This window comes from Ochotona curzoniae, unplaced genomic scaffold (genome assembly GCF_017591425.1).
Source record: "Ochotona curzoniae isolate NIBS_2020 unplaced genomic scaffold, NIBS_Ocur_1.0 contig_64, whole genome shotgun sequence".
In the NCBI taxonomy this organism is placed as follows: domain Eukaryota; kingdom Metazoa; phylum Chordata; class Mammalia; order Lagomorpha; family Ochotonidae; genus Ochotona; species Ochotona curzoniae.
The window spans coordinates 39,729,707-39,743,341 of NW_024466502.1; the positions used below are offsets into that span (position 1 = coordinate 39,729,707).

The 13,635-nt window shown below is 42.5% G+C and overlaps 1 protein-coding gene across 1 annotated transcript in view; it reads right to left on the bottom strand.

Annotated features, from left to right (window-relative positions):
• The window catches only part of VWA8 (von Willebrand factor A domain containing 8), a 333,428-nt gene that overhangs the window by 272,843 nt on the left and 46,950 nt on the right, over positions 1 to 13,635 (bottom strand). Inside the window, exon 5 of the mRNA XM_040991347.1 lies at positions 3,025 to 3,192. Within this exon, the coding sequence (XP_040847281.1) occupies positions 3,025 to 3,192 (168 nt within the window). The remainder of the gene's footprint in view (positions 1 to 3,024; positions 3,193 to 13,635) is intronic.

The following is a 13,635-nucleotide window of genomic DNA, read 5'->3' on the forward strand; positions in this document are numbered from 1 at the left end:
ACACAAACCAGCGCCCACATGGGATACCTACATGGGATACCTACACTTCTAGGCAGAGGATTAGCTTGTTGAGCCGCCATGCTGCTGGATGCAGTCTCTTAAAAGCACATTTTTATTCTTGAATATGGTAGGTTACATGTTTGTTGGCACACTTCATGAATTAATCTTAAAAAGTATTACTGAACTCATGACCTAAATCACATACCAGAGTTAACCAAGAGACTGGAATGTTTCCTCACCATGCAAGCACCAGGATCTCACATGGGCACTGGTTCATGTCCTGGTTGCTCCACTTCTTTTCCAGCTCCCTGCTTATGTAATGGGAAAGCAGCAGAGAATGGTCCAAAGCCTTAGTACCCTGCAACTGTGCTGGAGACTGAGAAGAAGCTCCTAGCTCCTGGCTTCAGATTGGCTTAGCTCTAGCTATTGTGGCCATTTGGGGAGTGAACCAGAAGATGGAAGACCTTTCTGTCTTTCCTCTCCATAACTCTGATCTGCCTTGCCAATTTTAAAAAAATCTTTTTTTAAAAAAAACTACAGTTTTGAAAACTTTTAGCGACAGAAATTGTTATAAGATGGTAAAGTCTTATAAAAGTAACATGCTAAATTCTGTGAAATTCTCATGAGACAGATTCTACCAATACAGAAATAACATTTACTGATAGAAATCATGCATTTCTTGTAATATGTACCTGAGGCGGGGGGGAATACAGATTTTTCTAAACAATAAACACTTTTTTTAAAGAACGCCCAACGTGTTCTGTAACTTCACACAGAATTTGATTGCTACAATAGATTGCATATTAAACTTCTCTTTTGAATAGAAATGATTCCATATTCTGAGTATTCTTTATCAATATATTACTAAAGTGTGTGAATAACTAATATAAGGCTAAATTGATGTTTTATAATTAGAGAAGGTTTACAGAGATAAGTATTCTACATGCTATCCATCTCCTTTCAGAAGCAGTGAAAATGTTTCATTCAGTGAACAAAATGAAGGAATGAATTTAACTTCTTCTTACTACTTATGTCTTTAATTGTCTCCGTCTAGATCCAGAAGATAATGATTAAATCACACTATAAAAACCTCTTCTAGAAATTCTCATAGCCAGTACATGAAGAGACTACTAAAAAGGTCACTAGGTGGGTTGCAGAGAAACCAACTTGTAAAGCAGGAATCAGAAAGGGATGCTCCTGGCCCACAAGTCAACAGAGTATCAGGCTGATAAAATTCTGTGATGTCAACATCTGTTTCCTACTGTTTAGTGCTTTCTGAGCTTGCATCAGTACCTGGAACAAGATCAAGAAGTAGAAAACAGGGGATCAGTGCAATAGCCTCGTCACTAAATCCTCGCCTTACATGCACCGGAATCCCATATGGGTGCCAGTTTGTGTCCCGGATGCTCCAATTCCAATCCAGCTCCCTGCCTGTGGCATGGGAAAGCAGTAGAGCATGACTTAAAGTTTCGGGCCCCTGTACCCATGTTGGAAATCAGGAATAAGTTCCTAACTTTGGATTGGCTCAGCTCTGACTCAGTTCTGGCTCAGTTGTGGCTACTTGGGAGTAAACCAGAAGACAGAAGATCTTTCTCTCTGTATCTGTGTCTCTGTAAATCTGACTTTGCAGTAAAAATAAATAAAATGTTAAATTAAAAAAAGCAGAAAACACAGACACTGTTTTTGAGCAACTAGCAGTTCATCTGGAGCAGGGCGGTGGGAGGGGGACAACATTAGTATATGCATGTCTTCAGAACAGGGACAAAACTGACTCTAAGTCCTAGAATGCAGTCACAGAAGGCAGGATGAGCTGCAGAGGCATCCACTGTGGTGTGTCTGAATGAATAAGCGCTCTGTGTCCTCTTGTCATTCACATAACACACTTCCCCTCCAAAGCCTCTGATAAGTCCTCATCTCCTGATTGTTGTCCTCCAGCTCCCTACTTGTGGCCTGGGAAGGCAGTCGAGCACAGCCCAAGGCATTGGGACCCTACACCAATATGGGAGGCTCGGAGGAAGCTCCTGGCTTCCGGTTGGCTCAGCTCTGGCCATTGCAGTCACTTAGGGAATGAATCAGTGGATGGAAGATCTTCCTCTCTGTACATCTGACTTTGCAATAAAAATAAATCTTAAAAGAAAAAAAAAGAATTCTACATAACAGCAAACAGGCAGAAACATGGCTTTAACCTTAAATGAGAACATAAACTTCACTGATAAGTTTACAGAGAAGCAAAGCCTCCAAGTAGATACAGATGTGAGCCAAGTGAATACCTGGAGAAAACCATTCCGAGAGCAGGAAAGTACACATGCAAAGGCCAGCAGGTGGGAAATAATCTACTTCATGTGTTTAAGGCATAACATGAATACTAAGAAATGAACCACAGTGTCTCACTATTAAGACTTTGAACTTGATTCTGAGTGGAACATGAAACCATTAGGATTGGGGAATAAAACTAACCTAATCTGATGCCCGTATAAAGGTCATCACTCACTGCTGGGATGGAAACAGTATAAGCGGACAGATATATGGAAACAGGAAGTATACATAGGAGCTTCTGACAACATCCCAGGCAAGAGATGCCAGTGGCATTGACCATGAGCATCTTGTTTAAGCACCGACTCATTTTTGTCAGCTCCTCTGGATTTTGGACTTTGTAAGGCCAAGAACAAGCCTAAAGCTAGACTCCCTAAGCTTTGTATCCATGAAGCCCAGCACAGTCCAGAAGCCTTTGGGCTTTCTATAAATAGTTCTTGAAAGATGGACAACAAGAAGAAAGAGGACAAAGGGAAGGAGAGAGAAAGAGAAGAAGAAAAATGGGTACAAGAAGTTATTAGACAAAACAAAAATCTGCAAGATCTTTTGGCCTGGTCTACAAAACTGTCAATTCAAGACTTTACTTCAGCTAATTGCCAAAGATATGGACCACCTAAGCATTTGTCCTGATTCTGAGATAACCAAGTCTTATACAACAAAGCATCACTACATAGAGTTTGAGGGAACTTCGCAGCTGGACTTTTCTCTTACTTGGAGAAGTTTGTCGTACCGCTCAGCAGACATCAGGAAGCGTCCATCCTCAAGTTGCATTTCTCTGTTTTCCAGCAAGTTGTTCAGTACAGGCAGGACATTTCTCTCTGCCTTCTCCAAGCCTTCCAAAACCAGAGTTCTGCCTTCAGTGGCTGCGCGGACTGCACACTATCAACAAAAGATAAAGGCAAAAAATGAGAAACAGGGCTCATTAAACCAAGCACTTCCTGAACTGACACATATCCTTCTATAGTACCAAGACAATCAAGAGCAAAATACCCAGACCCTAAGTGCCAACGGCTCCCTGCTTCTCTGTACAGGACTTACCCAATCTGCATTCCTGCCCAGAATGGCCCAAGACCTCCAATACCTGACTTTCCTGGCAAGTGAATAGCCATGCCATCCTGAGCCATGTCACATGCTAAACTACAACCACTCTAGCACTGAACACAAAGCCAGTTATAAACCGAAGTGTGACTGCCGTGTGTCAAGGGTATGAAATAGCCTGAGACCAAGAAGGCATGCCCATGCCTCCTCAACCTGATAAAAATCCACGCAATTCCCATCAGGGAGCCAGTGTCTTGAAATCTCTTCCCATCTTCCCCTCATTGCTGCCTTCCTTGCGCTAGAGCAAAAAACCCGATAAACCCCGCCTAGCTGCATGGTAGCCTTTTGGTAATTTCTATTGCAAGACAGTCAAAGAACCTGCAATGGGGAACAAAATATGAATACAGAAGTCTTAACTTCACTTATACTACAAATTCAACTTGAGATTCTTGTTAAGTGGACAACAATTAGAAAAGCTGAAATCCAGAACTTTTTTATTCTGGGGCACCTGATTATTTGTTTTTAGAGACACAATTTCTAAGGTTCCTTTCACCTTTAGCACTTTTAATTTCATACACAATGAAGGAGAGAGCAGCTATGAAAGAATGAATAGCATAATTCAACATAGGGTAGATTTCTTAAGTATTAGTGAGAAATTAAGATAACAAACTATCCTATATCCACCTTTATAAGTTTTTTGTGAAGACCGAATAAGCTAAGTGAGAAGGCTTTCCCCAGGAGCGATCATCAGAGTGAATTCAGATACAGTGTGATGCTCCAAGTTGACAATACATCACACCTAGCCAAATAGTCAGATCTTACTTTGGCCCACAGCACATTGACTTCTTCAGTGTCATATGTTTTCTAAATGTATGTAGAAAAGTGGAAACAACACAGATCACAAAGGATTGAGAGACCATAATACATTCTTCTTTAAAAAAGTGAAAAAAAAATCCTGCTTTAACTGACAGGAACTGAACTACGCAGAAAGTGACTATTTTTTAGTCAAAATACTATTTTTTAGTCAAAATACCTGAAAATCTGATAGAAAGGCAAAGCACAATATTGCTTCTGTGCCTTCAACAACAGAGGATTAATAGTGCTAAATCTATATCATCATTCTCTTTTCAAGTCAGCTTCTTTGTCTTCATGATTCTTTCAGAAAAACACTCTCTTCTTTGTCCATTAATTGTAGATGATGCCAAGAATACTTAACCCAAAACTCTTTTCACCTACAAGCCCCTTCCTGAGCAATCCTATCCAACTTATAGTTCCAACCCTCTAGTTCGGAGAATGTCTCTTCAAACTAAAACCCTCTTACACTTTATAAACTCACTGCCGCATCACAAGGTCTCCAACCAGCTCACATAAGCACCTCAGGCTCTCCTGTGGAATACTGACACACCTTATTTCCCCTAAAATGTACATTTCCTTTTATACTTTCTACTTAGAATGAGTGCATCATTTATTTGTGTCCTGAGCTGTGACTCCTGTCTCACCATGACTTGATAATCTAACTTGCTTAACATTTTTTAAAATTCCTGCCCTAATTCATGCCTCCCTTTTCAGAGGTCCTTCATTATTGTCCAAACTCCTTAATACGACATTGAAGCCTACCACATTATGATCTCCAACATCACCTCCTAACATTGGTTGTTTCATATGTGGTACTTTTAACACAACAAATTGACTACCTTACCCCTATACATGTACGTACCACCTTGTTTTACTGGACAGTCTCTAAGGTCGTTACTTACCCTGATTCTTCTGCTTAAAATTTAATTTTCCCTTTAGTAATCAGCCCAAAAAGAATTTAAATGATAGAAGGACAAAAAAAAAAAAAAAAAAAAAAACTGCCTCTGCTATTTTCTGGACTTAGCACAGCATTTATTTTCCAGAACAGGTGTTATTGCTAAGTCAAGATTGCATATTGTCTCCTTTTAATAAATTGCTGAAGTTTATACTGTGTAAGACAGTTCAGCTTATTTCAGGCATATACATACTAAAAGAATATCTCTCTTTGAAACTGAAGACTCAAAGATAATCATATCCTTTTAAAAATAAGACAAATTTCAGCCAATGGAAATTGGAAGGGATTCTTCATCCTTGGATCAGAGAGATCAAAAGCATTTCAGAACTATCAAAACCACCTGGGTAGAACCCTCGGCGCGTGTACTACATTAGGACCCTGGGTGGATATTGGGTGGCCTTTCCTCATCCCTGGGTACTGGGGCAGTTGAAAGGCTGAATATAGTTCATCCCCTTATCTCCTTTCTTCCCCAAGAAACAAAAAGAAGCAGAAAATTTGGAAACAATTATTACATCCACTTTTTCCTAACCCTCAATCCTTCTCACCCTGATCAACTATGTAAACATCATCAAAAATAAAATTCTACAGAAAGAGAAATTTAAGAACATTCTTTCAAATCTATTATCTATTATTTTAGTTCTCTCTTACCAAATTGGCCTTCATATTACAGTGGCTTTTTTGTTCTTAATTTGAAAGGCTCTTAGAAAGATACACAGAGAGAGAGAGAGAGAGAGAGACATCTTTCATCTGCTGCCTCAGTCCCCAAATGGCTCCAACAGCTGGGGCTTTGAGAGGCTTAAGCCAGGAAACAGAAGCTTCATTCTGGTCTCCTACGTAAGCGCACGGGCCCAAGAACTTGGATCATCTTCTGCTGCTTTCCTCAGCAGATTATCAGGGAGCTGGATCAGAAGCAAAAGAGCTGGGATTCGAACTAGTGCACATACAGAATATAGGCTTTGTAGGTAGAAGCTTAACCTGTGATGCAACCATGTCAGCCCAGGCTGTATTAGGGAAAAAAAGGTATGGGTAGAAGTGACCTAGGAGCTCCTCAGTAACAAAACTATGAGAATCTCATATTTTTTTCTAGCTATGGAAAGACAAAACCATAAAATAGTTTCTGGAACAATACAAATTAAAATACAAACTAATTCTTATAAAAATTCATGTTTTACATAAGGTCTCAATTAAGCTTTTGTTCTTTAAGAATCGATTTACTGTAAGAAAATATCATTCAGAACACAAGACCTAAATTATCATAACCTGTGATAACAATATTTTTAAAAGCCTCTTGATCAATCTCCTTACAAGACAAACTAAATATTGCATCTGAGTTTTAAAAGTTCAAACAGATGAAAATACATGCTCTTTGAGATAAAATTTGAATTACGTAAATCAAAATTCAATGCTTCACCAACTATTGGAGAACAGTTAACATCAAAGGACAACCACACACACAACTGTTCTGCTTCTACTTACTGCAACTATACTTTGGCCCACAATGCATTTAATCCTTTCAGAGCAATTCCATTATTCTAAATAGCTCATTGCTTTGTAGAAAAATCAGAAACAGAATCAAAGCATGTAATGGATTCTTTTCATCCATTCCAACAGTGATACCACAATTACAAACTTAAGGAAGCTGTAATGAGTGGAAAAATGTATACCACCCAATGATCTCATGATCTCTTAAAAATATGATCAAAGCTGCACCACTTCTTTGAGTAAAATATACACAGGTAAATAAATATATATATATATAATGTATATATTATACATATAGTACAAACACATTTATATGATGCATCAAAGTATACAGTAAGGACTTCAAATTAGCAGTCTGCTGCTAACAATGAGAGAAATAGGAAATCACCCATTTGGCAAATGCACGGCCGGGTCTCCCAAGGATTAACTCCACAGCACAGCTTGTTTCTCAAGGGTGTAACAGGAAAGGCAATCATGGCCTGATACATTTAGCCTGTGGCTTGACTGCAATCTCCTTCCTTCCTGCTTCCCCTTGTTGCATGTCCTTGGGGGAGCTTAGGTGTGGCTTAACCATTGGGAGGATCCTGGGAGGGGCCAAGCAGACTATAAAAGATGCAGCTTGACTTCAAATAAACGGCATTCTCCTCACAGGAATGACCCACTGTGTGTTGTCTGTGTGTTGTCTGTCTTGTCTGTCTCATAACCCTAGTCCCTCCGCTCGACTTGGAGCTCGGGGTACGTGGCGACGCAGGCTTTGCCAACATCTGGAGGTCCCACCGAGATCGAGAAAGAGAGGATACACGACGAAGGGTCGTCCCGGGAAGCTGGCCAGCAGGTAAGTGGGACGTATTGCAAGACTTTCCTAAACTGGTAGGAGAGGGAGTTTTCTTTTGAAATACAGTTTGGTTTAAGATTTATTGTGAAATATAGTAGGTTTTAGTCTTATTTTGAAACACAGTTTGGTTTAAGATTTGTTGTGAAATACAGTAAGGTTTTAGCCTTATTTTGAAGTATAGTTGGATCTTGGTGTTTTATTTACCTTGCGAAAAAGATGGGTTCTGCCTTCTCCAAGGATAAATTGGTTACTGAGCTTGAAGAACTTTTACATCAACTGGGGAAGCCAGTTAAAACTAGGATGATTAGAAATTTTGTTAAAGCCATTCAATCCAGTAGTCCTTGGTTTATTGTTTCAGGGAGCCTGAGTATCCCTGATTGGGAACAGGTTAAGGCTAATTTACAATCCTGCTTACAAAAGGACCCAGATAATTTCCCTATTGCCAACTTTTCTTTGTGGTGCTTAGTCCGTGATTCTTTATCTAGTGATAAGGTGGAAGTTAAAAAACAGTTAAAAGAAGTGCAGACTACTTTTGAAGAAATCCAGGAAAGGGAGGTTCTGCGGTCTGTGGAAGCCTCAAGTGAGGCCTCGAATGAGGCCTTGAGTGAAGCCACCTCGAGTGAAGCCACCTCGAGTGAAGCCACCTCGAGTGAAGCCACCTCAAGTGAGGCCACCCTGAGTGAGGCCTCTTCTTTAGAGGAGAGTGAAGCTGACTCTTGGGAGAACGAAGCCTCTTCTTCAGAAGAGAATGAGGCCTCTTCTTCAGTAGTGAGTGAGAACAAAAGAGATGAGGAGAAGATTCTCTTAAAGCAAGAAATTAGGGACATTAAAAGAAAATTAAAGAAGGCGGGAATAGATAAACATTTCTCTGGCAAATTGTCCAATTCACGGCAACCACCATATGCCCCTAATTTTGTGACCCCTACCACTCCTGAGGAGGAAGCTGTGGGTCATTCACCCAATAAGTATCCCATGCGGCCCTAGAGTGATAGCCCCACTGATCAGCCAGAAGGCGGGGTTCGATGTTTCCCAGTAATAGAGGTCCCCCTCGCCGGGAGCATCATCCCCTTCAATTTAAAGACCTCAAAAATATAAAGCAGGCTGTTAAAGATTATGGTGCCCAGGCACCCTTTACTCTGGCACTGGTAGAATCCTTTTCAAGTTTGAATCTTACTCCTAGTGATTGGATGCAATTATGCCGTTCCGCTCTGGATGGTGGTGACTTTCTCCTATGGAGAGGGGACTTTCAGGATAGGTGCAGAATTTTTGCTGAGCAGAATGCAGCTGTGGGACATGCAGATCGAAGCCTTGAAATGCTTACTGGCACTGGACCTTTTGAGGGCATCCAACAACAAGTTAACTATGATTTAGGAGTTTATTCACAGATAACAAATGCAGCCCTTGGAGCCTGGAAGGCTTTACCTAACACTAATACAGGAGACCAGCTTTCTAAGGTCTTGCAAGGCCCTGCAGAACCTTTTCAAGAATTTGTGGACCGTATTATGCAGGTTGCTACTAAGATCTTTGGTAACCTAGAACCAGCTATGCCAGTAATTAAACATATAGCTTTTGAGAATGCTAATAAATATTGCCAGGATGCTCTTCGGTCCCATAGAGATAAGTCTCTGCATGATTACCTTAAAATTTGCAGACATATTGATTCCACCCATGCCCTTGGGCAAGTGATAGCAGCTGCTGTTCAACACCCTCAGCCCCACCCTAGGGCACGTCCTAAAGCCTGTTTCGGATGCGGACAGCCTGGACATTTTAAAAAACAGTGTCCTAAAATTCCACGGCAAGGAAGATCACCCCCACAATCCTTGCCAGCCCCAGATCTCTGTAGCAGATGCCATAAAGGCTATCATTGGGACAGCAATTGTAGGTCCAGGTATGATGCCCAAGGCAATCCCTTATCGGGAAACGGGGTCAGGGGCCCACTCCGGGCCCCCCAACCTCAGGTGTACGGAGCCCAGCAGACACCTGTAGCCTCTGGAACAGCACCAACTCCTTTCAGAGTCCCGCTCCCACGGCAAGGAATGCAGACATCTCAACTCTCCTCAGAGCAACACCAGGTAGCGCAGGACTGGACCTCTGTGCCACCTCCGGAGAGGTATTGACCCCACTCCTGGGGCCCCAGCGGATAAAGACAGGAGTCAGGGGCCCCTTGCCTAAGAATACCTTGGGCCTGATCCTAGGAAGAAGCAGTGCTACCATGCATGGAATCAGAGTACTCCCAGGAGTGATAGATGAGGATACCCCCGCAGAAATAGAAGTCATAGTAGAATCAGCCAAAGGCACTATCATCATTCCACCAGGAGCGAGATTTGCCCAGCTGATCTTGATCCCTAAGGTTCCAACAGACAACCCTATTCATAAAAGAGATAGACAGGGAGGCTTTGGCGATTCCGGCCCCTTGGCATGTTGGGTCTCCGACATGCAAATCCGACCTACCTTGCAGTTAGAGATAGAAGGGAGAAAATTCACAGGATTACTTGATACTGGGGCAGACACTACAGTTATATCCCAGGCAATGTGGCCAAGCTCCTGGCCGTTAGAGGCCACCCCAACTGTTCTCAACCACAGAAAAGTGCTAGGTTGTTAAGGTGGAAGGATCAAGAGGGTCATTCAGGAATTTTCCAGTCATATGTTTTACCACATATTCCTATCAACCTGTGGGGACGAGATTTGCTGAGTGCCATGAATGTTGTGTTGACCTCTCAGCCTGTGCCAAATATGCTTAATAGACAAGGATACTTTCCTGGAAAGGGCTTGGGCAGACATCTTCAAGGTGACCCCCAACCAGTCTGTGATAAAGAGATTGAAGTTCGTAGCCCAGGGGATAGAACAGGGTTAGGACATTTTTTGCAGGGGCCATTGTAGAGCAGCCTCGTCAGTTAGAGGAGCCCATTAAATTAACATGGAAAACAGATGAACCTGTTTGGGTTGAACAATGGCCCCTTTCAAGCAAAACATTAGAGGCTGCAATTGAATTGGTAAAGGAGCAGCTTGAGGCTGGACATATTGTTCCATCCACCTCTCCTTGGAACACCCCAATTTTTGTTATTAAAAAGAAAAATGGCAACTGGAGGCTTTTGCAAGATTTACGTGCAGTAAATGCTGTCATGGTCCCTATGGGGGCCACACAACCTGGTTTGCCATCTCCTGTGGGAATACCAAAAGATTGGCATATGCTTGTGTTAGATTTAAAAGACTGCTTTTTCTCCATTCCCTTGCACCTGGAAGATGCTCCGCGTTTTGCCTTTACCTTACTGTCCATCAATCTAAAAGCGCCTTCCCAGCGCTTCCATTGGGTTGTCCTCCCTCAGGGGATGATGAACAGTTCTACTATTTGTCAGATCTATGTGGATAAGGCCTTAAAAAGAATTAGATCACAATTTCCAAATATCTATTTGATCCATTATATGGATGATCTTTTGATCGCAGCTGAAACTCGTTCCATCCTATCCTTAGCAGCACAATGTATTTATCAGGCCTTAGCCACAGCCGGATTGGTTGTTGCCCCGGATAAAATTCAAACAGATTTTCCTTATCAGTATTTAGGCCATCAGCTTTTGCCAACTGATGTCACCCCTCAGAATTTGACCATCAGATTAAGTGATGTGAAAACTTTGAATGATTTGCAGAGTTTGTTACGTGATATTAATTGGATCCGACCAATTTTGCATATTCCACTGGGCAACTCAAGCCCCTTTTTGGTATTCTTAAAGGTGATCCAGATCCTTCCTCACCCAGACAACAGTCCAAAGAAGGCAGGGAATGTCTGCAGCTAGTCCAGCATGCCATTCAGAATGCTCATGTTAGTTATGTGGATTATAAGGCGCCAATGCGGTTGTTGGTTTTCCCTTCCAATCACGCGCCTACAGCAGTGTTTTGGCAGACTGGACCTATATATTGGGTCCACTCCCCAGCATCCACTGGACAAATTGTGCAATCCTATCCCACTGCTGTTATATCTTTGTTGTATAAGGCATGCAAGATCAGCCTGCAGATTTTTGGGAAATATCCTGATTTCATCTCCATTCCCTATGATTCCCAACAGGTGACGTGGCTACAAAATAATATTGATGATTGGTCTGTCTTTTGTGCCACGGTTTCTTCTCAGTTAATTAATCATTATCCTTCCCATCCCTTAGTGCAGTTTTTCAGAAGACATCCGGTTGTTTTTCCCAAAATAATTAGACAGCAACCCGTATTAGGAGCCCGTGTGGTTTTTACTGATGGGTCAGCTAAAGGCAAGGCTGCTATAGTTTCTGGACATGAAGAACGGGCTGTTTCCATCTCCCACAAATCAGCTCAAGCCGCTGAAATAGCTGCTGTTCTTTTTGCCCTTCAAATTTACCATAATGAGCCCCTGAATGTATACACAGACAGCTACTATGTGGCTCATGTTATTTTACCTTTAGAAACCACAGCCTATATAGCCCCAACCTCCTCAGTTTATTCTCTTCTTTTACAATTACAGCAACAGATTTGGCAGCGCACTCATCCCTTATTTATTGGGCATATAAGAGCGCACACCTCCTTGCCTGGCCCCCTGAGTGAGGGTAATGCGCGGGCAGACGCACTGACTCAGGTGTTGCACATATCTCTGACCATGGACCCTTATGAACAGGCAGTGCACCTTCATAAAAGGTTCCATCTTAATGCAGCTTCTCTAAGACTGCATGCTAAGGTGACTAGAGAACAAGCCACCCAGATTGTCACCAATTGTGAAGTCTGTGCTCAATATTGCTCTGTCCCATCCCTAGGGGTTAATCCCAGGGATGGGACAGATGTGTGGCAAATGGACGTTACCCATGTCCCTTCCTTTGGAAAACTTCAATATGTGCATGTTTCTGTTGACACCTATTCCCATATAATATATGCCCCTGCTCATTCAGGAGAGAAATTAAAAGATGTTAAATCCCATTGCTTACAGGCCTTTGCCTATATGGGGATCCCCAAACAAATTAAGACCGATAATGGACCGGCCTATGTTAGCCAAGGCTTTGAAAAATTCTGCCAAGATTTTAATATAACTCACAAAACAGGCATCCCTTACAATCCTCAGGGTCAAGCCATTGTTGAACGTGCCAATCGCACCCTTAAAGTTTATCTAGAAAAAATAAAGAAAGGGGATGTGGCCGAACATTGCAGCTCTCCCCATTCCCTACTGGCATCCGCCATCTATGTGTTAAATTTTTTAACTGTCACCAATGATGTAGTTCCTGCAGAGCGCCATTGGCTATGCTCTGCTAATGAGAATAAAGGCCAAGTAAAATGGAAAGATCTGGCCACAAATAAATGGCGGGGACCAGATCCAGTACTAACATGGGGGCGAGGCTCCGTTTGTGTTTTTCCTCAGGATGAAGAAACGCCGAGATGGGTTCCCGAGAGACTTACACGACAAATCTCCCTGGCTCCAACTCAGCATGATCCTACTCCGAATCATGTTCTTGCAGGATAAAAGCCATTGGGAGGAGGACACCCTGACAGCAGTGGTGCAACTTCCTAGTATCCTGCCCATGGGAAATGCAGATCTCCAGCTACTACCTCAATTTAACATCATATATGTGTTACCCCCGTGAAATGGCATTTAACTGAGAGCAGGGATGTTAAAGGAATGGAGTGGAGTCTTAGCCATGGACTAATGGCTACAGCCATGATTGCAGTACTGTTTACTCCTCTTTGCCGCCTATGCAGGCAACAAGCCCCGGAGCAGGTCATCACTTGACAAACTATGATGACTTTAGCTGTGGAAAATCCTAGAGCTCAATTCTGGTTGAGCATGATGTGTAATGGGCAGCCAGAGATGGGTAAGATCTGGCAGAGCTGATGACCAACCTAAGACAGGGATCCCACGTGCCCCGGGTGGGGCTCCCCATGACGGGTAAGGCATCAACTGACTGCTGGACAACCTAAGACAGGTGTCCATTAAAAACAAAAAAGGGGGGACATGCACGGCCGGGTCTCCCAAGGATTAACTCCACAGCACAGCTTGTTTCTCAAGGGTGTAACAGGAAAGGCAATCATGGCCTGATACATTTAGCCTGTGGCTTGACTGCAATCTCCTTCCTTCCTGCTTCCCCTTGTTGCATGTCCTTGGGGGAGCTTAGGTGTGGCTTAACCATTGGGAGGATCCTGGGAGGGGCCAAGC